Source organism: Ambystoma mexicanum, chromosome 6p, assembly GCF_040938575.1.
Source record: "Ambystoma mexicanum isolate Mex_15411 chromosome 6p, UKY_AmexF1_1, whole genome shotgun sequence".
Lineage (NCBI taxonomy): Eukaryota > Metazoa > Chordata > Amphibia > Caudata > Ambystomatidae > Ambystoma > Ambystoma mexicanum.
Genome location: NC_090935.1, coordinates 61705529 through 61729667, shown reverse-complemented (window position 1 = coordinate 61729667; position 24139 = coordinate 61705529). Strand labels below are relative to the sequence as shown.

Here is a 24139-nt window from a genome sequence, read left to right as displayed (position 1 = left end):
ACAGTCACGTCACGGATAGAGGCGGGGAATATGAATGTTTTGATAAAGTCTGTTTCAGGGGCGGGGGATTTGATTTAGTGCCACAAAAGCAGGTGAGCCAGGGCGATGGGGGGAAATGATAGGATTATCAGAAAATGGCGGCTGATTTCGAGTGCGTTAATGGACGAAAAGTCGGGTAAGGTCCATAGGAAAGTTTTCTACGATCTACCGATTTATGCTTAAAAACACATGGCCGAACCGTAGGGACAATAAAAAAAAAGTCCCGGAACTATCCTTTAAATACTACAAAAGAGCTCAGAATGTGGTCTCCAGTCACATGGTGAGATGAAAATAGACTTTGGGCAAGCTACACCGAGACCAGAAGATAAAGCCATGCTCACACTCCCTTTTATTCCCAGGAGCAGTGATACTTGCAAGGCCAAATTCAAAAAACTATTCTCATGGCAGGCAGCTTGAGTGATGATAGATGATGGGTTAATTGGGTGGGGAGGCATGATCAAGTCCAACCCACCGGCACCTGGAGTACCAGCTTGCATGCTGCTGACAAGTGGAATATTCCCAAAGGGTACAAGTGTGCCAACCAATTATAAAGGGCCATGTACCAAAGAGCCCTGTAGTTTAGAGACCCAATGAGACGACGTGTGATGATGCTCACAATGACTTGCACTTGGGGTGGGCAGAGTTGTCCACCTGACAGTAGAGACCCAATTACCACACCAACCCCCATAGAAAGTATACCTAGATGTTTCAGATTCTCCAATCACAAACCCACACAAGTTTTCTTAGTTTGCCACGTAGTGTGAAATCAATGATGATGACTTTTTAGAATATAAGTGTGTTTTTTATGAAATATGTTTAGATCTTATGGCATGACATCCGATGATGTCCGTTGTTTTAGATAATTGTTATTAAAACAGACAAAGTCTTTGCCAACTTCCTGAGTCATTTTTATTATTGATGTTTGAGTAATTTCTGCATCCCCATCCACCCTGTAGAGTGTTACCTCATTTTAAAGGACCTACGGGTTCAGTCGCAAACATAGGGCACTCAAATGATAGTCATGAACGCTGGAACTCGGAATGTAGTATTGCATCTCTGACGAACAGTGGTCGAGGCATTAGTGAAATCCCTGCCGCTGAAATGCTGTATGCATAAATATGGATTCTAATTTACATCACACAATACAGCATATCATTCATTGGCAGCACAGCACTCCCATGCAGATTTTTGGCTCAAAGTAAATAATGGCAATGTTACTTGGTTCTAAACTCTTACAGTTCCTTAGAAAAGATTCGGGTGTGGGAGTATTTTTACTCCCTATTTTCTGAAGGTGGGAGTACAATAATAGTTGATTTTTAAAATTCAGAAACGGCACAGTTGCTGTTTCCCAACTTAAAAAAAAACTACAAACCAAAATGGCCACCATGGATTAGGGAGAAGAGAAGTAAAGTGTGGTGTACCACCCCTTTCGGGGATAATGGTCCCTCCCAGGGCTTGTGCTAATGTCACATGCTGTGACCATGTGACTCACACAATAAAATGGACGAGACAAGACTCCTGCCTCCTGTGTCATTTTGTATACAGTGCGATGATGGCACTGCATAGTGGGCAGATGGGCCTCCCCTTGTATGGCCCTCCAATAGGACAATGCCCCTGCCGGGTAACGCTGTCCTCGATATCCCCTGTGTGTCGCAGGGCCGCTGCCGGGTAACCCTGCAGCTGTGTACCGGAACCTGTGCTGGGCAACTCCGGCGGTGTTGGCCGTGACGGCCTGGGGCCCCCATGCCATGCAAGTGCCCGTATGACTATGTGTAATGCGCCGCTTCGGTTCATGGTGCATTTGGCCCCATTGGAGAAAGCAGGGGGTCCATCACGCTCTACCTAATTCAGCAATCTAGTTGTTATGCGATACGGAAGAATGGCTTATTAACCACGCCCTCCTCTTTCGCATCGCGTTGCAAATGTTTTTGTCAGGATTCCTCTTTCCTGGTTGCTTGTTGCTATACGCTCCTGTGTTTTCTGGTTTTTCTGTCGCCCCTGCATGATCCCTATTCCTTTTCTTTCCCTGTTTCTTGTTCTTACTTCTGTTTTCCGTGGTTTGCCGTCCTGTCGGCATATGTGACCCATCCTTTCTGTGATTCGTTACGTTCCGTTATTTTGCTACCTTTCTCGCCCCTCTTTGTGAGCATTACCTATACCTCTGGTCTCATATCTGCCGGTCGGAAGGGAGCGATTTTGTTTTCTTCCTTCGCTCCTTTTTGCCGGTGTCTGCTCTGTGTTTTCCGGACACTTTGGGACCTCCTTTTGTTACTTTCCCTATGGAGGTTTTTGCTGTTACGGGTCTCTTAAGACTCACACACTGTTTTCTCTTGGTGAGGCTTTGTTTTCCTCAGCTGCAATTCTCACGCCCACGTAGCTCAGTTTGCAAACCTGAACCCTCCACATACCGCTCTGCTCTGGGGATTTTTATGCCACGGTTGGCTTTTTCCCCAGTTTTATCCCATCCGGGTGAAGGTCATAGTGGGGGCTTGTAGATTAACCTCCACGGGGGCTTCCACTCAGGAGGGATCTAAGCTCCATAAAAAAATAATAAAGGAGAAGGACTACCAGACTCGAAGATTTCTGGATATAGAGGACACACTTGAAGATATATCAGGTGAGGAGGAGTTGGGGGTCAGAAGGGAATCAGGCGTGTCCAATTCTAACTCAAAAGGCTTGCAAGACTCAGGACAGTTGGATTCTGCCAATTTGCAACACCCAGATAACCAAATAAGATTGGCGATGCCTACTGCCAAACAAATTCAAGAGTTAGTAGCCGCTGTACAGAGTTTATCAGTGGAAATGCAGAACATAAAGGCAGAAAACAATCTCTTAAAACAAATGGTGGCAGCCAGGGAACCTCTGTCCACAGACTTACCTCCCATGCCTCTTTTCTCTGGCAAATTCGATGGTACTCTGAAGAAACTAAAAGAGTTCCTTGATGCCTGCAAAGTATACTTTTTATTTATTTTTATTTTTTTTAATTATTTTAAACAACACATCAAACTTAACCAACATATAGGACATTTCCATGAATGCACATCTTGTCTTACAATCACATGTTACGCATTGCAGTCCTCCCCCCTCCCACCCCCACCCCCTTAACTGGAGCTCCTACTTCAGTGCCTTAAAGTTTGTTGCTTAGGGTTTATCTCCTTTATTGTTTTCAGGCATATCGTCTTCACTGGATTCAACCTCGGGAAGTCCCGACATCGTGGTTATCATTTGCCTCCATGCTACCAGGGGCCCTGTTTCCTCCTCCCCTCCCCTACTGACTGCTTCATACCATGCCATCATCTCAGCCTCTGCCCACTTTAGGAGGTCATTCCACTACACCTTTAGTCTAGGTCCGTGGGCTGCTTTCCAGCCCATAGCTATTTTCCGATTGGCCAGGATGTAAGTCAGGTCTTTCAGTTTGCTAATGTGTTTTAAATTACATGGTCTAGCAAATCCCCCCAACATGCCTGCCCATGCTGATTCCACCTCCAGCTTGATCCCCTTTTGGGCCAGGTGTTGTTTAACCTCCTCCCAGAACCTACCCACCTCCGGGCACGCCCAGAACATGTGAATCATCCCGGCATCCACTTCCCCGCACTTAGGGCATTTCTGTGTCCCTGTATTTCCAAACCTGCCGATTCTACTCGGGGTCATGTATGCCCGGTGGGTGATGTATAGCTGGATCTGCTGCAGCCGCGCATTCTGTGACACTTTCTTGTGGTACCTCTGGGTTCTTTCCCATTGCCCATCTTGCATAGGTGCTCCCACCTCCTCCTCCCACTCTTGCCTCAACTGGAGCAGCTCCTTGCCCACTCTGGACATCAATAATTCGTATATTTGGGATATTTCGTTACCGCCCTCCGAGATATCATACATCGTTTCAATGACTGCGTCGGGTTGTTCTGTTAATACTGCCGCGGGCCACTTCCCTCCTACTCTTTTAATTATTCTGGTATATGTTATGTATTGTCCTGGGTGTACCCCAGTGTCTTCCATTATCTCTTGAAAATCTAGTGCCTTCCCTTCCTGCCAAATGTCCCCGAGGGTCACCAGGCCCAGAATTTACGGATCCCTTCTACCATTTGCGTATCCTCGCTGAATAGCGTTACCATAGGTACCTGCGGAGAACACGGGGTCGAGTTTCTCAGCACTTGGCATGCTTTGTGCCTTGCTTTCCAGCCTAGTTCCAGCAACCTCGCGCGTCCCTGCATCTCTGATTTAGGCAGCCATATTGGCTCCCTTAGAAAGAATGGAGTGCAGTCCCTGCTTAGCAATCTTGCTTCTGCTGTCTCTTCTTCCCATCGCCATCTGGCCACGTACTGAAGCTGCCCTGCCAGGTGATATACCTCGGAATTCGGCAGGTTTATGCCCCCCCTATCATACGGGTTCTGCAGCTTCCATAGGGCTACCCTGTTTCTGGAGTTTTGCCATATGAAGCCCCTGTATAAGCTCTGGAGCTTCGTGAAAAAACGTTTGGGGAGCAAGTATGGAATATTCGTAGAAAAGTGTAATATCCTGGGCAGAACCACCATCTTAAGCAAGGCCACCCTGCCCGCCATAGCCAGGGGGAGTTTCGCCCAAAACCCCATGCTATTCTTGATGCCCTCCACAGCCTTCTCTATGTTATATTTATAATCATCTGCGGCCTTATGACATATATATCGATCCCCAAGTATCTAAATGTTTTGGTCTGCCAGGGTATTTGCAAGACGGGTAGGTCTCCCGGTGGGGACCCTCTGTATCTCCCCAGAGGAAACATGCTGGATTTTTTAGGGTTTGCTGCTATGCCCGAAAGGGTTGTGTAGTGTTTCATCACTTCTAGGACATACTGCAGGTTTTCCTCTGGGAACATATCCGGTTTGATCAGGGTGTATGAGTTCATTTATTACCCTTTTTAGCCTATTCGCCAGCACTGCTGTAAGGATTTTGCTGTCCTGGTTTAACATGGATAGGGGTCTGTATGACCCACAGTCTGTGCTTGGTTTACCGGGTTTCAGAAGCGGAACAATCACTGCTTCTCTCAGGGATTCCGGCAGCCTTCCCCTTTCAAACATCTCTTTTAGCATGGTCAGCAGGTGGGGGGAGGGGGATTTCCTGCCTGTAGGTTTTATAAAATTCACTGGGGAGCCCGTCTGGCCCCGGGGCCTTACAGGTGGGTAAGTGCAGGACCGCTGTTTCAAGTTCATCTAGTGTGAATGGGGCTTCCAGGTTTTCCCTTTCCTCCTCATTTAGTTTAGGCAATCCTATGTCCTCCAATGTTTACAGAGTCTCCCGCCCTGCTTCCTCCCCTGTATCTTCATAAAGGCGTTTGTAAAATTTAAGGAACCCCTCGTTCACTCCCTCCTGGGTGTTCCAGATCTGCCCTTCTTCTCCCATTATCTCTCTGATTACCGTTCCCGCTGTCTCATTTTTATATAGCCCTGATAGCAGCCTCCCTGTTTTGTCCCCCTGCACGTTGTCTTTCAATATATTTCTTATAATTCAATTTGCATAGTCGTTCCCAGAGCTCCCTGTTGGCTTGCTGTAATTGGCTCACTTGTTCAGCATCCTCCTGTGAGGTGCCCCCTTTCTGCATCATTGCTTCTAATTTCTTCTCTGTCTCTTGCAGTTCTCGCTCTATACCCTCTTGGAGCCCACTAGATTTAGATATGGCCGCACATCTTGCTACCACTTTGAACGCCTCCCATAGAGTTTCTTCCGACTTCACAATCCCTGTGTTAGTGTCAAAGTACTCGATAATTTCCTCCCTTAAATCCTCCCGGAATGGCGAGTCCCGTAGGGCCTCGGCTCTAAGTCTCTATGTTGGAATTCTTGCTCTGGGGGGCTGATGTCTCCACTCCACCACCAAGGGGGAGTGGTCTGATAGCGTTCTTGCCTTATATTCCGAGCCCACCATTTCACCCACGAGTTCAGAGGCAGCAAACATATATTCCAGTCTCGTGTATAGGTTTTGAGGGGCTGCGTAGTGTGAGTAGTGCCTATCATTCGGGTGTTGCTGTCTCCAGATATCCTCTAGCCCAAAGTCTTTCAACAAGGCCTGTAGGGCTTTTGCGGCAGGGGTGGGCTTATCTAGTTTCGTGTCAGACCTATCCATTTTGGGATATAACGTGCAGTTGAAATCCCCCCCACATGATCGCACCTCCCAGGAGGGGGCCAACCTTGCCATATAAGGTCCTAAAGTAGGCCGCTGTGTCATGGTTGGGGGCATAGGTGTTTATGATGCTCAATTCTCTATTTTCCAGCAGCCCCCAGATTACAACCATCCTCCCGTCTGGCTCTGCCGTAACTTGGAGCATCTGAAACGGCACGTGAGGTGCTACCCAGGTAACCACCCCCCTGGCATAAGCTGAATATGTCGCTCCCACGATGGTCCCTCTCCACTTTTTCTTGACCTTCTCAAGTTTGTCTTTAGTGAGGTGGGTTTCCTGTAATAATGGTATGTCCACTTTCTGCCTGCTCAGATAAAACATTAACTTGTTCCTCTTCAGGTAACTGTTAAGACCTCTCATGTTCCAAGTTATGATTCTGAGACTTCCAGTTGCCATCCATGTATTGTTTCCCTTCACCCCCTATCTATTCCTCTCTCAAACTTATTTTGGCATGAGTATGGGCTTGTTCCCCCCCGTCTAAAGTCTACATTAACTCCCCAACTAACTGCCCCCCTCCCAGACCCCCAACTTTGTTCACTCCACACATTCCCTCCCCACCCCCCACTCATCCCATTCCCAACTGGTGCTCAGCTCCATCCTTGGATCTCAGGCTCTCCCGCATTTGGTCCTATCTCGGGTTGCTGAGATCAGGAACCCAGCAGGGTGATACCAATCTATCGGTATCCTAACTGATCTATACACGGAGGTGTCATAGCGGGTTCCGTGGGGCTCCTGCAATTTACTCTATATCTCGGTACCTCTGTTTTGATAGTATACCTTCTATTTCGCAGGGTATAACAGCATGTACTTATACCCTGCTTCCTGCAACCGTCTTTTCACTGCACCATAGTTCATGCGCCGTCTCTGTACCATCAATGTATAATCCGGGTATGCCGTGATGTTCGCCGATGCCCTTTGTATCATTCCTCCTATCCGTAAAAATTCCAGGATTCTCTCCCTGTCTTGATAGTTCACAATTTTGGCGATGATTGGCCTCGGTAGGGCCCCTGGGGGTGGCCTCTGCGTTAAGGCCCTATGTGCCCATTCCACTGCGAATCCTTGGATCAACACCCCTCCCGTTATTTCCAGCAGCAGCATTGTTTCGATGAAGTCTGTGGGTTTGATCCCTCTGCTCCTTCCGGTAGTCCCACTATGCGTACGTTGTTTCTCCGGGCACGTCCCTCGCTCTTTCTGCCCTATTTTCCAGGTTACTCACGCATTGTTTTAAGATGTGGATCTCTGATTTGTGAGACGCGCATGCAGCTGTGTTCGGCTCTTTTTCCAGTTCGCCCATGGGTTCCGCCAGCGTTCTGATATCTATACTGAGGAGATTCATGTACTGCACCCACTTTAAGTTCTAGTGCGGCCTTCAGTTCGACCATGGCTGATTCTAGTTTAGTTTCCCATGCGAGTGTCACGTCCGCAATTGCTTCCAGGATCTGCTGGTCTTTATTCCCCGAAGCGGTGTCTGCGGCTGGGGTCTTTTCCTTGCTTCTGGCCCCTTCTGACATTTGCGGTGTTCTTGCATATTCCTCCAGCGTGGGTTGTTTTCTGCTTATTCACCATCTGGGCGTCGCGTTCTGTTTCTCAGCAGGTGCTCAGAAATGTGGTTTTTGGCGCCTCAGGGATAGTCTGTGCTTGGGTATATTGCTCTCAGGGGACTGTAGTGAAAGTTCTCGTGCACTATCTGTGTCATGACGCAAATGCAATATGTTCTCCCACGTCCTCGGCCGCTGCTGTTTATTCCTATTTGTGCTCTCTGGCTCTTAGTGGGGCCTCTCGCCGTCGACACGTCCGGGGGCTTGGAGGCCTGTGTTAGAGTTACTGCAGGCCCTATGGGCACCAACCTTGGTCTGGCTTGCCACTTAACGCAGTGTCTCTGCTGCCGTGATTTCGGTGGCCTCCTCGCAATTCCCTTGGAGCTTTTAAATGCCCGTCCCGCTCTACTGCTGCTGAGTCTCAGGCTCATGTGGTGCCCGGTGCTGTGAGACCACGTTGGTGTGAGCCCGCAGCCTGGTATTGGCTTATAGCTTGCCTGCCGCCGTTCCTTACTCTCGTCACCATCCACGGCAGTCTGGACAGTATCGCCGTCTTGCTCTCCATGGCGGTTATGACTTTCACATTCCTATCCTTACGGCACTTGCTGTGCGGCGCCGGTCTGTTTGAAGTCGTTCGCCGCTGTGGCTCACCGGGATGCCTCTCGGGGTCCGCTGTTCGTAATACCTTGCCTCTCGCTGCCGCTTCTTCTGTTATTGTGCCATTCTGTCCGGTGCCGAGTGGCCCGATCACTTCCTCAGCAATGCGATGTCCGCTTCTTCTCCCTCTGTGCAGTGGCCGCATTCAGTAATGGCGATGACCATTCAGCTGCTTCCTTTGTTCCTGGTCAGTCGTCATCTTGTCGATTTTTTGCCAGGATGCTGTAGAAGTTCCCTCGCGTATAAGTCTCGAAGCATTGTGTTCTTTACATATTCATGCGTCCTCCGCTTCTGTTACACGCCGACCAGTTGACTTCTGTCAAGGTTTCTTGTACGAGTTATTCCGGATCGGCAGGAGCCGTATGGAATCGCGTCCCATCTCATGGCCCCCTTAGATTTGTTTCTTGTCTTATGTCTCCTACTCAGTCATTAGCCGTGCTGCTCACCCCATGCCGTTTTCTTGCCTCTTTGGGAGTGTACCTTCACATCCTGCCCGGAATTGCACTGTTGTGGCCTGCTTGCCCGTGTTGTGAATCCACTACGCATCCTTAATATATACATGCTCAAAGCCTCTCGGCTCGAATGTGAATTAATGTGAATTATTACCCTTTCATTGTTACGCTAGTCGTGCTCCGAGCAGCACCGCTCCGGTTACAATGGAGCTTCATGCAATGCCTGTTTCAAAGTGAACACATTGGTTTGTTGGACTCCGCTTCAGATCCGTCTAGGTGCACCGTGCTTCAGCTGTTTCAAGGAATCCTTCCTGTTCGCTTCCGCCTTCCTGCGACTAAACCTAAGATAATGGACTTTGGATAGCCATATCTAGTTCTGCAATCCTGCTTTCAGTCGGTCGGCTCCACAAGGCTGTGCGCCCACTCTCTTGCACTGCTGCTTCCCAAAATATTACTTTTGCCGTGCTCTTGTCTGCCATTACCGGGTGTGAGCATACAGACCACCACTTTCTCATCTGCTCTGAGGAGCTTACGATCGGCTCTTACACACGTTGCAGCAGGTTTCCGTGTGCCAGGCAGCTTTGCATGCAGTCACCGACTTTCCTATCTTGTGTTTTTCTCGTTTTCTGGACCCTCCGTCAGCAATCTGGTTGCCCTTTGTGTCAGCAATCGGTTTACGCTTAACTCTTTGTTCGTTTGATGCCATCTTGTTTCATCTACGAACTGATCTCTTCAAACTTCGTCAGCTAGTAACTTATTTCTCGTGCTGCAACTTCATTGGATTTTTGACCGCTGCATGCCGTGCATATTCATGCATCCGTGGGTAATACTTGAAACTTTACTTCCGTGTTCATACGCCTTTTTTCTTAAGAATCATCTGCGGATTTGCAGGAGCACCCAGGATCCTGCCTGCAAAGTATACTTCAACTTCAGAACACGTACCTATTCCATAGACAACAATAAGGTGGGATTTTTGATATCCAATATGACAGGGAATGTGTTGGCTTGGGCTACCCCGTTGGTTACGAATGAAGATCCAGTCCTTCAAGATTTCGGGGCATTCATAGATCTCCTTAAACATACTTTCGAGAGACCAGAGATTGCCCAAGCGGCATGTGAAGAGTTTCTTGATGTGCGTCAGGGTCAGTCGGATGTCCTATCTTATATTTCTTCTTTCAAGACCCTGGCTGTTGAGACAGTGTGGTCCGAACAAACACAGTTCGTTCTGTTTAGACGGGGACTCCGAGAGGAACTAAAAGATGAACTGGCTTGCATTCCACATCCTTCTTCTTTGGCCGAAATGATGACTGCTTCTCTTCAAATAGAATTCCGGTACAAAGAGAGAAGACTTGAAAAGCGCTGATTCCGTTCCAGTTTCCCATTTACCCCACAGACTCCTCCTCCTACACCGGCTCATAAAAGAACGCAAGCGAAGGAGAGACCTTGGTCTATGCGCTTATTGTGGTTCTGATCAACATAAGATCCGAAATTGCCCCGAATTACCAACGTAACCGGTGGGAAACGACAGCCCTCGTTCCTAGAAGGGACAGGAAACCAAGGGGATGAATCCAGTCCCTATGTGTCAATGTCCATTAGCTCAACAGACAACTCAGCGGATTCCAGGTTAATGGTATTAACCATCACGGTGCAATTGGAAAACCGTTCAGTAGAAGCATTAGCGTTGTTGGACTGTGGAGCAGCCGGAAACTTTGTAGATACCCTTTGGGTGGACAAGATGGGCCTACTTCGGAAGGATCGTGATCAAGGTCAAAAGGTGGAAGGTGTCGACGGCACACCTCTGAGTTCTGGGCCCATTACCCAGACAACAGATCTACTCAAAGTGTCGATTCGACAACATGTAGAAAGGATCCGTTTTGACATCATCCGAGCCGCCCATTTTCTGTTTATATTGGGTATCACCTGGATGCGCCAACATAACCCGAGCATAAATTGGGCAGCTAATACGCTGGGTTTCAACTCCACGTTTTGTCAAAAACATTCTTTACAAACCACACATCATCAAGGAGTCAAGACTTTGCCTAATGTTTTACAAACCTCAGTTGGTATAGATTCCATATCAAGTCTCCTCAAGGGCTATGAAGACGTGTTCACTGAATCTGTGCCACTGGCTCTCCCACCTCACAGACCGGAAGATTGTAGTATTGATCTAGAACCCCATGCCCTGGTACCTTTTGGAAGAATGTTCTCTTTATCTCAGAAAGAAAAAGAAGTACTAAGAAAATATTTGGATGACAATCTCCATAATGGGTTAATCAGACCATCTCAATCTCCAGCTGGGGCCCCTCTGTTTTTCATTCCTAGATGGGACTCCACAGACCTGCGGCCTTGTATCAATTTTAGGGGTCTTAATAAGGTTACTCTAAGAGACCGCTATCCAATGCCCCTCATACCAGATATATAATGGAAGCCGTACAAGGTGCCACAGTATTCTCCAAACTTGATCTGCGCAGTGCTTACCATTTACTGAGAATACGTTCAGGGGATGAATGGAAGACGGCATTCCGCACCCCTTTTGTGTTGTATGAGTACCATGTGATGCCTTTTGGATTAGTAAATGTGCCAGCCATATTCCAATGGTTTATGGACCGCATTTTTTCTGACCTGTTATTCATCTCCGTAGTAGTATATCTGGATGATATATTAGTATTCTCTCGCAATTGGGGAGAGCACATGATCCATCTGGAGGAAGTGATGAAACTTCTTAAACAAAACCGGCTCCAAGCCAAAAAAGAGAAATGCCTGTTTGGGGTATCATTGGTCCCCTTTTTAGGGTTTATTTTGTCCTCACAGGGGATACAGATGGACCCAAAGAAGATCGATGCCATCATGCAGTGGCCAGCGCCACCTTCAGTCAAGGAAGTACAACATTATTTGGGCTTGGCTAATTTTTAGAGGCGATTTATTGTCGGATTCTCTGAAATGGTGCTACCGATCACTGCTCTGCTAAAAAAGAACTCTGGACCTTTTCAATGGAACAGTAATGCAGAGGATAGTTTCCAACAATTGAAACACCTTTTTTGCAGTGCCCCCATCTTGCGTCAACCAGATCAAAACAAACATTTTATTTTGGAGACAGACGCCTCAGCATCTGCCATTGGCACAGTTATCTTACAAGAGCATGAAGATAAAGAGTATCCCATTGCGTATTTGTCCAAAACCCTCGCAGAGAGCCAACGCAATTATTCCGTCATCGAGAGGGAGCTATTGGCCATGAAAGTAGCATGTAGTGAATGAAGACACCTGTTACAAAGAGGCACACATCCATGTACCAGACGGACTGACGTAAGAATATACAGGTCTTGAAAAGTATGGAGTGCATAAATTCCTGCCAGGCTCGCTGGGCACATTTTTTGCCCAGTATGACTTTGATATTACTTACATCCCTGGAAGCCAAAACACCATAGCAGATGCCCTCTCTAGAAAAAGTGTTGGCTCCAGCTCATTTGTTGCACCACCTGAGAAAATATTTGCAAGAAATAGGATAATCAATACAGTTAACACATTCTTGGAACAAGTGAAGAAGGCGGTAGTCAACATAAGGTCTCATTCTACCAAACTGAATTACACCTTGCACGACGGATTGTTATTTCACAACAGACGTCTGTTTCTACACGCTCATGACTTACGCAAAAGTGTCAAGCACCGCCAGGAGGTTCCGGATTGGAAGGTGGGACTTACGCAAAAGAGTTCTAGCCTGGTGTCATGACGGAAAGACAGCCGGACACAGGGGACAAAAAGGGACTCTTGACCTAGTATGTCGAGATTTCTACTGGCCGGGGATGACAGCAGAGGTGAAACAATATGTGAAATCCTGTGGGGTTTGTAGCAGAAGCAAGTATAACACCTCCAAACCGCTGGTATTGTTGGAACCAAGTTCCGTTCCGGATCGTCCTTGGAGTCACGTCTCGACTGACTTTATTGTGGATTTACCTACATCACAAGGATGCTCTTGCATAATGGTAACGGTGGATACCCTATCTAAGATGGCACATTTTTCCCCGCGTCATGGTTTGCCTACAGTAGAAGAAATGGCAGAAACATTCATCAAGGACATATTTAGGCTCCATGGGCTTCCTGACAAGATAATTTCTGATCGGGGAAGCCAATATATCTCCAGGTTCTGGAAGTCCCTTTGTAAAAACCTGGGTATCGAGCAGGGTCTATCTTCCGGGTACCACCCACACACAAATGGTCAGACAGAAAGACTAAATAGCACCCTGGAACAATATCTCTGCAGCTATACCAACTTCGAGAAAGACAACTGGGTGTCGTTATTACCCACAGCAGAATTTACTTACAGTAACACAAAGCATACCGCTATTGGGGTTTCACCCTTTTATTGCACATATGGGTATCATCACCGCTCGATTCTCACAATAGCACAAATACAATCTGCTTTGCTGGCAGTCGAGTTTGGTCTCACCAAAATACAAGAAGCGCACAAGGCGGCAAAACTCTGTCTATCTTACAGTCTTCTTAATTGCAAGTTACATGCAGACAAGCACCGCCAGGAGGTTCCGGATTGGAAGGTGGGGTCCAAGGTGTGGCTTTCCACAAAATACTTACCAAGATGGCTGCACCATACCAAATTATCTCCACGCTATATAGGGCCATTTCCTATCCTGACTAAAATCAACCCGGTTGCTTTTCGTCTCCAGTTACCCCTTAGTATGCGCAAAGTGCACCCGGTGTTTCATTCCTCATTGCTTAAGAGTGCAGACCCATCACAGTCCTCTGGTACTGCCTCTATTCCGACTCCCTTGGGGACTGAGGATCAGTTTGAAGTGGCAGAATTGAGAGATTCTAGATACAAAAGGGGTCGGTTAGAGTATCTGTTCCATTGGAAGGGATTTCCAGACTCCGAAGATTCATGGGAACCTCTCTCTCATATCCGAGCTCCCGTTCTTCTTTGCCGTTTTCATCATGCCCATCCCGGTAAGCCAGGGGGTGTGCGGCTGGGAGGGGGCCATACTACTGTCATGCGCCGCTTCGGTTCATGGCGCATTTGGCCCCGTTAGGGAACGCAGGGGGTCCATCACCCTGTACCTAATTCAGCAGTCTAGTTGTTACCCGATACGGAAGAACGGCTTATTAGTCACTCTTCCGCATCGCGTTGCAACTGTTTTTGTCACGATTCCTCTTTCCTGGTTGCTTGTTGCTATACGCTCTTGTGTTTTCTGGTTTTTCTGTCGCCCCCGCACGATCCTTATTCCTTTTCTTCCCGTTTCTTGTTCTTACTTCTGTTTTCCATGGATTGCCGCCCTGTCGGCATATGTGACCCATCCTTTCTGTGCTTTGTTACGTTCCGTTATTCTGCTACCTTGCTCGCCCCTCTTTGTGAGCATTATCTATACCTCTGGTCTCATATCTGCCGGTCGGAAGGGAGCGCTTTTGTTTTCTTCCTTCGCTCCTTTTTGCCAGTGTCTGCTCTGTGTTTTCCGGACACTTTGTGACCTCCTTTTGTTACTTTCCCTATGGAGGTTTTTGCTGTTACGGGTCTCTTAAGACTCACACACTGCTTTCTCTTGGTGAGGCTTTGTTTTCCTCGGCTGCAATTCTACACCCACGGAGCTCAGTTTGCAAACCGGAACCCTCCACATACTGCTCTGGGGTTTTTTATGCAACGTTGCCTTTTTCCCCAGTTTTGTCCCATCCGGGCGGAGGTCATAGTGGGGGCTTGTAGAACAACTTCCACGGTGGCTTCCACTCTGGTTAGTGGGTTGTGGTCGATTGAGGGATGTGGAAATTGGGGTTGGGCGTGGGGAGAAGGCGAGTTCTGGGAGCACTGTGCAGACTTACTTTCTGGGGAATAGCAGCCTCCCTCTTCCCAGGAAGCTCGGAGTGGTGGCGTTCAAGCCCCTGTTCCGAGCCTCCTGATTGGCAGGGAATCCGCCTGGCCCCAACCCACCCCCCCACCAGGTGCTAATGCATATTTACTTTAAGAGCCCTCTTCAGATCAGGCCATAATAAAGGCAGAGTGCATTTCTGTCTCAGTGTTATTCTGGCAGCAGTGGGACAAAATTATCTGCGAGCTGTGAAGGTGAACATAGAGGGTGGCCTCCTATTTGTCAGTTCTTATTTTATGCTGGGAATATTTCAAGAGTTCACTATATGTACCTATGTTGCTTCCATCTCTATTGTCTGCTGTGGCCCTTGCTCATGTTTGCCCATTGATGGTCCTTCCATGGTGCTCCCAGCTGGTGGACTCATAGGGGGAGTTTACTGCAAATCCGTAGGTACACACATTTGTATGTCCACCCCAGTTGTGTATACGGGCTACTGGCATCTTTCCATGCTTCCTTGGGCTTCGGTGTCACTCGTATAGGTTCCTTCCGCATAGTCCCCTTGGTCGCGCAGGTCGCGCACGTCCCACTGTTCATGTACAGGTCTGGTGCCAGTCTGTTCCAGCCGGTACTAAGTGGTCTGGCTTCACACTACCCCCCCACTCCCCTTTGACCTTTAGACAGATACTGCGTACTCACCTGTGCTCTGTTCTGGGGCTGCGGTTCCATGTGTTAAAATTGCAGCAAAAATGGCCATTTCCACAATAAATCGCGGCAAATGGGCAGGGGTTTTGCTGCCCATTTCTACCCCCGCAATCCAGGTAATGGGTGCGGGGGACACCCCCGGACCCATTATACCATTTAAGGGGAACGGGGGACACCCGCAATCCCGGCTCCCATATGGTATAATGGGTACACCTTTACCGGGTTAAACCACAGCATTATTGCCGCAACATTTTTTACAGACAACTTTTTTGCCCCAATTGTGTTACTGCACACCAGGGCTGCCCTGTCCATCATGTCCCTCTTGGTACTAGGTGCTCTTGTAGCCATGACTGAGTTGACTGTCCTATCAAAGCATGTGACAGCCATTGATTGTTTGGAACGCAGGTCTTTCGTTCTTTGGAGGAACAGTCTTCAGGCGGATTACAGATTTATTTTGGTATTGAGTACTCCAAAACACGACAAAGAAGGTATTACCCACTGTTGACCCATCGCCCAGGTAGACAGAGCTAGCACTGGTAATGGACGACCAGTCCGAAATGCATTCGCCTTGACTCGGCCACTTCAAGGCGCGGCACCCGTTATTAAAGGAATGTCACCCAGAAGACGAAAGAATGTTCCTTGATTTTGTTAGTAGGTTTGTTTGAAATGCAGTAGTATACACTACGAAGGATGTCACCGGATCCGATGACGAATGCCATCAGTTTAGCTTCACAGCCGCCGTTGTCACAGCCATTTCATCCTCACATAAAAACTCTGAGGATTCCCCAAGGAGTATAAATGGCTCATGGTTACAAACACTTTAGTGTTAGGGGAAGTTTTGCAAAAAGGTAAATTGGCCCCAAGCCCAGTGCACATTACATGCTTAGTGATTCAGGCATACAACACATTTATCCCACACATAGTTGTCAAATATAGAGATCCGTGGTCATTCCTATGTTCCCGACATGCCCCTTGTTTTTATGCAAAGCATCCAGGTACCATCACTGGTGTTATTTGAGCAATTCCCCTCTCTCATTGTTGCATTTTGGAAAGGTATAATAGGAAAGAGTGTGCCTGGTTATACTGGGGTTTGGTAATGTGGTTTGCCGAGTAAGGCCAGTGGAACAATTTGATTGTGACTACTATTTGTACCTGAAGTGGTCATTTGAAATGTATACAGTTAAATTGCTTCTTGGAAATAGTCCTGCTCCAATTAGAACCAATGAGTGATTCTTCTGTGAGTACTAAAACATAGTTTATTTGTGCATGCTCACCACTGATTGGTTGGCACTGCTATGGTCCCATGCCTTTGTTCCAGTAGGCACAAATGCTATTAATTAACACAGCATCGAAAATAACACGCTCAGCTGTAGACCATCCAGCCTGGCTCTTCCTCTGGGCTCTTACAAGAGCTGTCAGAATACCACAGCCCCCCACAGTGCATAGCTACAACACCCTCAGTTCGCTGTATATGGAAAATGCACCCTGATGGCGATGGAGACATTCCTGCAGGACACACGCAATGACAATGTGTGTCTCCAAATATTAAGCTTGGGCCCACCTCTGGGGAACCCCTAGTTGATGCTGCTCTCATTCTACCTTTAAACATACAAAATGCAGCCCCCACCAAACCTTCAAGGCGCTGTCAGAAACGCCTGCAGTGGCTCTAGCTAAAAGGGAGCGAGCACTGTGTTGCGGGTGGAAGAAGGGTGGAGGCGACATGCAGTAACCATCCTACTCACATGTGGAACCCTGATAACACCTGGCGCTTAGGAGCACTTCCCTGGATGGCGATCTGCCTGCACATATCCCTGAGTGGAAAGAAAATGCTGCAGCAGAGGTTACATTCACATCAATGCAATAGCACTTTAAAGGCAGGCCTTCAAGTTGGGCACTTTCCAATTCAGATGAGGTTGATGATGTCATCACTGCCAAAGTTATGACACTACACACTAGAGAGGCCCCTATGGCTACCCCTGCTCACCCCTGCACTACTCAAGTGTAGCCCTCCTTTTATATTGCTACCCTGCTCACCCCTGCGCTATTCAAGTGTGGCCCTCCTTTTATATTGCTACCCTGCTCACCACTGCGCTATTCAAGTGTGGCCCTCCTTTTATATTGCTACCCTGCTCACCACTGCGCTACTCAAGTGTGGCCCTCCTTTTATATTGCTACCCTGCTCACCACTGCGCTACTCAAGTGTGGCCCTACTTTTATATTGCTACGCCGCTCACCCCTGTGCCACTCAAGTGTAGCCCTACCTTTATATTGCTACCCTGCTCACCCCTGCGCTACTCAAGTGTGGCCCTCCTTTTATATTGCTACGCCGCTCACCCCTGTGCCACTCAAGTGTAGCCCTACCTTTATATTGCTACCCTGCTCACCCCTGCGCTACTCAAGTGTAGCCCTCCTTTTATATTGCTACCCCGTTCACTCCTGCCCTACTCAAGTGTAGCCCTCCTTTTATATTGCTACCCCGTTCACTCCTGCCCTACTCAAGTGTAGCCCTACTTTAATATTGCTGGCAAATCCCCGCTTTTGATTGTGAAAATCTGGTCCCCCTGAATAAACAGTCCTGGGTCCCCCTCTCAGCCACTACTTTCCAAACGTCAGCGAGACTCCTTACCTCGCACCCCAGAATGCCTTCAGTGAGAGGGGGAGCAGCGGTGCCCAGAGAGGCTTTCTCACTAAAGCACAGACAGTGGGAGTGGAAGGGATAAGGAGGGTGAGAGGGAGAGAGACAGAGACAGAGACAGAGACAGAAAGACAGAGACAGAGACAGAAAGACAGAAAGACAGAGAGACAGAGAGACAGAGACAGAGACAGAGAGAGAGAGACTAGGATGCTGTGATAAACAGGGCTGAATGGGGATCTTACCCGGCCATGATGGCTCCTATATCAGCAATGAACCATTCAGCAGAGTTGAAGCCCAGGATCCCAACGCCATGGAACGGCTCCAGCCCGAGCTGCGGGGATAAAGAGAATGCTGGTATCATTGAGTCTGAAGTGGAGACCATGTGAAGACCAGCACCAACACCTGAGGAGCTTCAAAGACAACACCCTTAAGTAGGCTTTGGGAGGCCCCATGGAGAGCTGATGACTGGCCATTGCAATAGCGAGACAGCCATTGGATCAGAAGGCTGCACGCCTGCAAGCCACAAGCTCTATTCTGGGCACTGTCACCTTATACACATGCAACTCCATAACACTGGGGCCTACATCTCATGTCAACATCCGATCCGCCATCCCCACCATGAAACATATCCATCGAGCTTGCCACATCTCCTTTGCTTTTGTAGAAACCTCGGCCCAAACTACACATCTCTGAGCTGACCTCACAGACCCCCAATCAATCCTCAAAATCCTCCCCCTGACCTGCAACCCAGCCCATCAGTCAAGGTCTGGCCCTTCTTGTCGTCAGAAACCAGAAACATTGCTTTCACCCGCATTGTCCCCTCCACAGGATTTTCGGTTCTCCCCCATCCCCAGAATATTGAGTTCAGCAACAGGGACGAACCAGAACCTCTGTGTGTCCTCCAAGTCTCTATGAGCCCAACTCCATCCTCCTCCACCTGTTGACAAAAGAGACATCCTTGAACTCAAAATCCAAGCCCCTTACAGTGGGAGGGAGGGGATTCCAGAAACATGCCCATGTTGTATCAACCAACCAACCTCCTTCCCAAGAGATGGAGCCCCCACGCCCTCCACCATAGAGCCATCTGTGCGCAGGCACCAAGGGAGAAAAACACACAGGGCTTCTCATCGCTTGCGTCAAAAGAAGGCGCGTTCCAATCCAGAAAGGACATCTGAATGAGCGCATCTCAGGTGCACCTACTCAGAGGCCTTTTCTCACCCCATTTGTGCTAATCGGGGGGCGTTTCTACACATTTAAAAGTGGTTTTCAGATTCACAAACGGGATGCGCTTTCAAATGTGCAGAGAACTTTCTCCTGCGTCTGTGGACTGGAAAGTTCAGACACCCAAAAGTTCATTGACATCGGGCAAACATCTACAGAGGAGAGACAGGGCCTCATTACGAGGTTGCCGGTAAAACCTGTTACCGCCGCCTGACAGCCCAGTGCTAGCGGGATATCCCAGGTGTCGGCAGTACGGTTATTTCCCATTCCCATGGAGTCTCATGGGAAACCTGGAGCACCGGCACTGTTGCTAGCGGTGCCAGTGATTCAGTGAAAACCATGCCGGTAGGGGCCTGAACTCCCGTCAGGTTAGGCCGGTCAGTAGCTCAGTTCCCCTACCGACATACTTATAGTTTGGCGGTTCGGAAACTGTACCAGTACGTTGCCAAACTGGTAATGAGGGTCCGGACTGTGATAATAAACCCTGACTAACTCCAACACCCTTCCATCATTATCACCCTCTTCCACCTTGGCGGATGCTGCTCATGACGGTGGTACCGGTGGTGGCCTTACCAGCAAAAAGCTCTTGGCTGCAGCCCGGCATTGCTGGTAATACTGTAGATAGGTGGTCGTTTCCCACTGCCCGCCTCTTTTCGTAGCCAGTGCGGGCTTATTACCGCACAGTTGCACCGTCCGCTGAAACAACTGGAGTGTGGTTATCGGAGGTTCTGCTGCTATCCCCGTCTCTTCCATACGCAGCCGGACCGCCCCGTCGCGAGCTGTCGTCCAGAGACAGTCTGCTAGGGCCAGTTGAACGTCTGTGCACTCTTCATCCTCAAGGTCCACCGAGGACATGTTTCCTACATTGGGTGACACCAAGTTACAGAGAAGTCAAGGGGGTTTCTCTGCTCGAGGTAGGCCTCTCTCCCTATGAATTGCTTGCCAATCAGAACACACCAGGAATTTATTTTCGTTCATTTCAAACCTAAAAGCAGTTACAAAGCAAAAGCATCACCTTATGCGAAACAATCAATCGTAAGCGAACACGCAACTGAACATAAAGCCATGGGGTAGCAGGGGGCACATCTGAAGCCTAACATATTGATGACTGAGGCCTTTTATGAGGCCTCCATGCACTTGGAGGATCCCAGTGTCCACATGTGGGCAGTGTGCTGCAAACTCTGCACTATTGTGAGTATGTGTGGAATACTGTGCTTAATTATTCAATATTGTGCCCAGATGCCTCAGGGCTAGGAGCGCTATATGAATAAAATACAATACAATACAATTACAATGCGGTTTAATAATGTCATTTCATATTATATAACTAGCCGGAAAATGCACTCAGTGGGTTGAGCGCCCGCTGCTACGATCTGTGTTTGATCTGCAGGTCCCAGGCTCGAATCCCGGCAAGGCTAACTCAGCCTGCCATCCTTACTCGTTCGATAATTGTATACCAACTTCGGTTGTGTGATATTGTATGTAAATATGTTCTCTGTAGAGCACTCACTATATAAATAACAAATCATTTTCATGAATGACTATGCTCCCATTCCATAACATTTAATTAAAGCAGTATTTTGTCATGGGCGCCATCTTGGAATGGAAGCTGTACCTTACAGCGGTTATCTCCAATAGCCGACTCCTAAAGGTGAAAACGTGCACACAAGGATTACATGGACATTTACTGCCGCAGTTCACTAAACAGCCAACACATGCTGCCACATTGGATAAGAGTGGGCCAAGGGAACCAATGAAAATGTGACATGGGCTGCAGTTCACCAAATCTCCAACAGCTATTCCCACAGATACATAACATTGACATGTTATTGACTTTGTATGAATATAAAGGAAAGATATTGCTACAGATTACAAGACATGGTGCAAACTTAAACTTAGCATGAACCTTTGGAGACAGATCGGCACAAGTAAAATCAGACTCATTTGCCCAAATTGCTATACTCGATCAACAAGCTGCCACTATGTTACTGTACTGGGCACCAATGAAAAAGTGCCCACAGTCGCAAATTGCAATTCTTACTTTTGTGATGCTGTTTGAATAGTACGCAAGGGGGAGTGTGATGCAAATTGGGAATTTTAAAGAATATTTATTGAGCAACTTTGGTCAAGACTACTAGCCGCATAGTGAAGCAACTCGCTCGCGTGGCCCAGAGGTCTCCTTTTCGTGTGCTTGGCTGGCCACCTCCTTGGAGCTGGGTCATATTCAGGCTCTGGAAGAAGGGGTGTGTTTGCTGGGAACAGGTTCATCCCACTCTACACAGTCATGCCACTGGGTTTGGTGCCGCTACGCCATTTCCTCACAGGGATTTCCTCGAATCCCATTTCACCCAATTTTCCTTTTTACCACATTGTATCTCACTTAAATCCGGGAGTGGCCACCCGCACCCCCTTCTACCTCCCCAGACCCCCAGCTTTTTAATTACCTACACCCACACGCCATCTACATATTTGTGGTAAAATACTGTAACATCTGTTTGGTGGAATGGGATTCTATGACAAGACAGGAGGCTCATATTATGCATTACAATCTTTACTCTGAAACCACAGCAGCAAAGAAAATACTTTTACAAACAAAAAGTTTCCACAACAGAACTAGATAGAGTTCAATGTCAATGTATGGGGAACTCCCCAAACCATCATGGAGGACAGGTCATGCCCTGCAGGGGACCAATGAGCAGGGACCCTCCTCTACATATGTCCATTACTCTAACCCCAACCTCTCTTTCTTTGCTGCTGAAATCCACAAGCTAAGTCACTCCTCATAGTTCTTGACTTCGTGTTGAATTTATGGAGTTTAGAGTGTTATTTTCTGTTATTTATGTATATTGAAAGTGATTTATTGCACTGTACCAGTGAAAGAGTGTTGTATTTTCTTGTACTATGAGTAATTGGCTGAGTGCAGTGAGCGTGTTCAGTGAAATCACAGTCACCTGCCTCATAAATCTCAGGCGGCGACACGTGGGATTCTTTCCCTTCAGGGGAGGTTTGTTTATTTTAGCGTGGCTGCCTCCAGTCTCCGGAGCCAGCGCGCTCTGCCCACGTGTGTTTTAACATTCTTTCCCCTCAGGGGAAGTGTGGGTTCTCTCACATAGCTCACTGCACTTGGATCCAGCTTGGGGTAATAACATGGCCTGTTACACAGGTTCGTATCCTACCTTCGGTGTTTAACTTGTGTGTAATAATAACATGGCAAGTCCAGTGCGCATTGCCCATATGTTTGTCACGGTGGCAATACAGCTCCATGTAGTTTCATTTCTCTTCACACGCGTCGCGTGTGTGTGTGTGTGTGGTTTTCTTTTATACGCTGCTCGCGTTTGAAACCAAATGCACACAGGTCAGGTATGTTCTTGGGACCCGGCTGGGAGGCAGTTTGCTAGGCCCTCATTTCGTTGGTGTAGCTCGTTAATGAGCATATATGCTTCTGTTTCAGCACACAAGTGACATAGCTCAAGGGGAAGGTTGCCGGTTTACCATACTGAGAGAGCTGGGTTCGCTGCCCGCCATTGCAAGTGTATACATATGGATGTGTATTTATATGTATATGTAGTTACATGTGTTTATATATATATATATATATATATATATATATATATATATATATATATATATATTTAAAAGTGGGTATTTTATGTCATGTTTTAATTTGATATGTTCAGCTTATATTTACACCAGTTCGCCTACGGAAGAGCCTCATATTCTGCCATGCTGCTGGTTTTATTTATTTATTTATTTATTTAAGTGCGGCTCACGGCATGGGTGATTTGCCTTCACTGTAGGTGCCATACCCTGTTTCGGTTTCAGGTTCTGCCCGAGTTCTATTGCGAGGTTAACCCCTCGTCTGCTGCTGATTTACACACCCTGCTGGGGTGAGCAGTTTCAGGTACATTGGCTCAGTGTATTCCTCCCTTAAACTTGGCAGTTTTGTTTAAGGGCGGCTGGTGGCAGATGTCTTTTTCTCCCAGGTTAAGTATCGTCACCTGCTCGGGGGCGGGTCTTGCCTGTGTTTTTTGCTGCGAGGTGGCCCCTCATATACGCCTGGTTCCACACCCTGCTAGGGTGAGCAGTTTGCAGTACACTTCTCAGTGTTTCCTCCCTTAAAGTTGGCAACTTTGATGATTACAGTAACTGGCATGTGCCATACCCTGCTCAAGTTCAGGTTTTGCCTGAGTTCTACCCCTCGTGTACTGCTGGTTATCACGCCCTGCTCGGGCGAGCAGTTGGAGGTGCACTTGTTCAGTGTTTTTCCTCCCTTAAGGTTGGCAACTTTGCTTAAGTGCTGCATATGGCAGATGTCATTGTTTTTTCTGTAAGCATACCATAACCTGCTCGGTTTCAGGTTTTGCCTGAGTTTTACGGCGAGGTGCCCCCTCGTGTACTGCTCGTTGCCACACCCTGCTAGGGTGAGCAGTTGAGATGCACTAACTCAGTGTACTTTGATAAACATTATGTTTAAGTGATGACTGGAACACATTGGCATCTTCAGAAAGGTCTGTAGCCTGCATAGCTCAGTAGGTATCAGCTTCTATAAAGGCCGGGGGTCCGGACCCCTGTGAGGGCGTAACCCCTCTTCTTTGGATATCTTATATACATATTTTATATATTTTATATTATTTATTGAGTACTTTAAAGAAAAGAGTGTATAAAGGTTGTTGTACACAGACCCATAATGGGCGGTCTTACTTTCCTCTCTAGCCATCACTCTGGTGTTAACCTTCGTCTTTTAGTTAAAATTCTGTCGCCCTTTACCTTAGTTAGTTGCAGGACAACTCAGTCCTTTCCTTAGGTTTGCTTTCCCCGATATCAATTGCTCCACCCAATACCGGGGCTGGTTAAGCTGCAGTATTTTTCTCCCAACATAAGGATGAAAAGATGATGCGATTTGCCTCTATTGAGGTCTGCAGGGCTCGAGGCTCTCTTTAGT

The 24139-nt window shown here is 47.7% G+C and overlaps 1 protein-coding gene across 2 annotated transcripts in view; it reads right to left on the bottom strand.

Moving 5' to 3' along the window:
* Positions 1 to 24139, bottom strand: part of LOC138511212 (long-chain-fatty-acid--CoA ligase ACSBG2-like) — a 791265-nt gene that overhangs the window by 629141 nt on the left and 137985 nt on the right. For both annotated transcript variants that reach the window (XM_069626739.1, XM_069626740.1), the window contains exons 2-3: positions 19771 to 20057; positions 18219 to 18307 (exon numbers count right to left, since the gene is read on the bottom strand). In XM_069626739.1, the coding sequence (XP_069482840.1) occupies positions 18219 to 18307; positions 19771 to 20057 (376 nt within the window). The remainder of the gene's footprint in view (positions 1 to 18218; positions 18308 to 19770; positions 20058 to 24139) is intronic.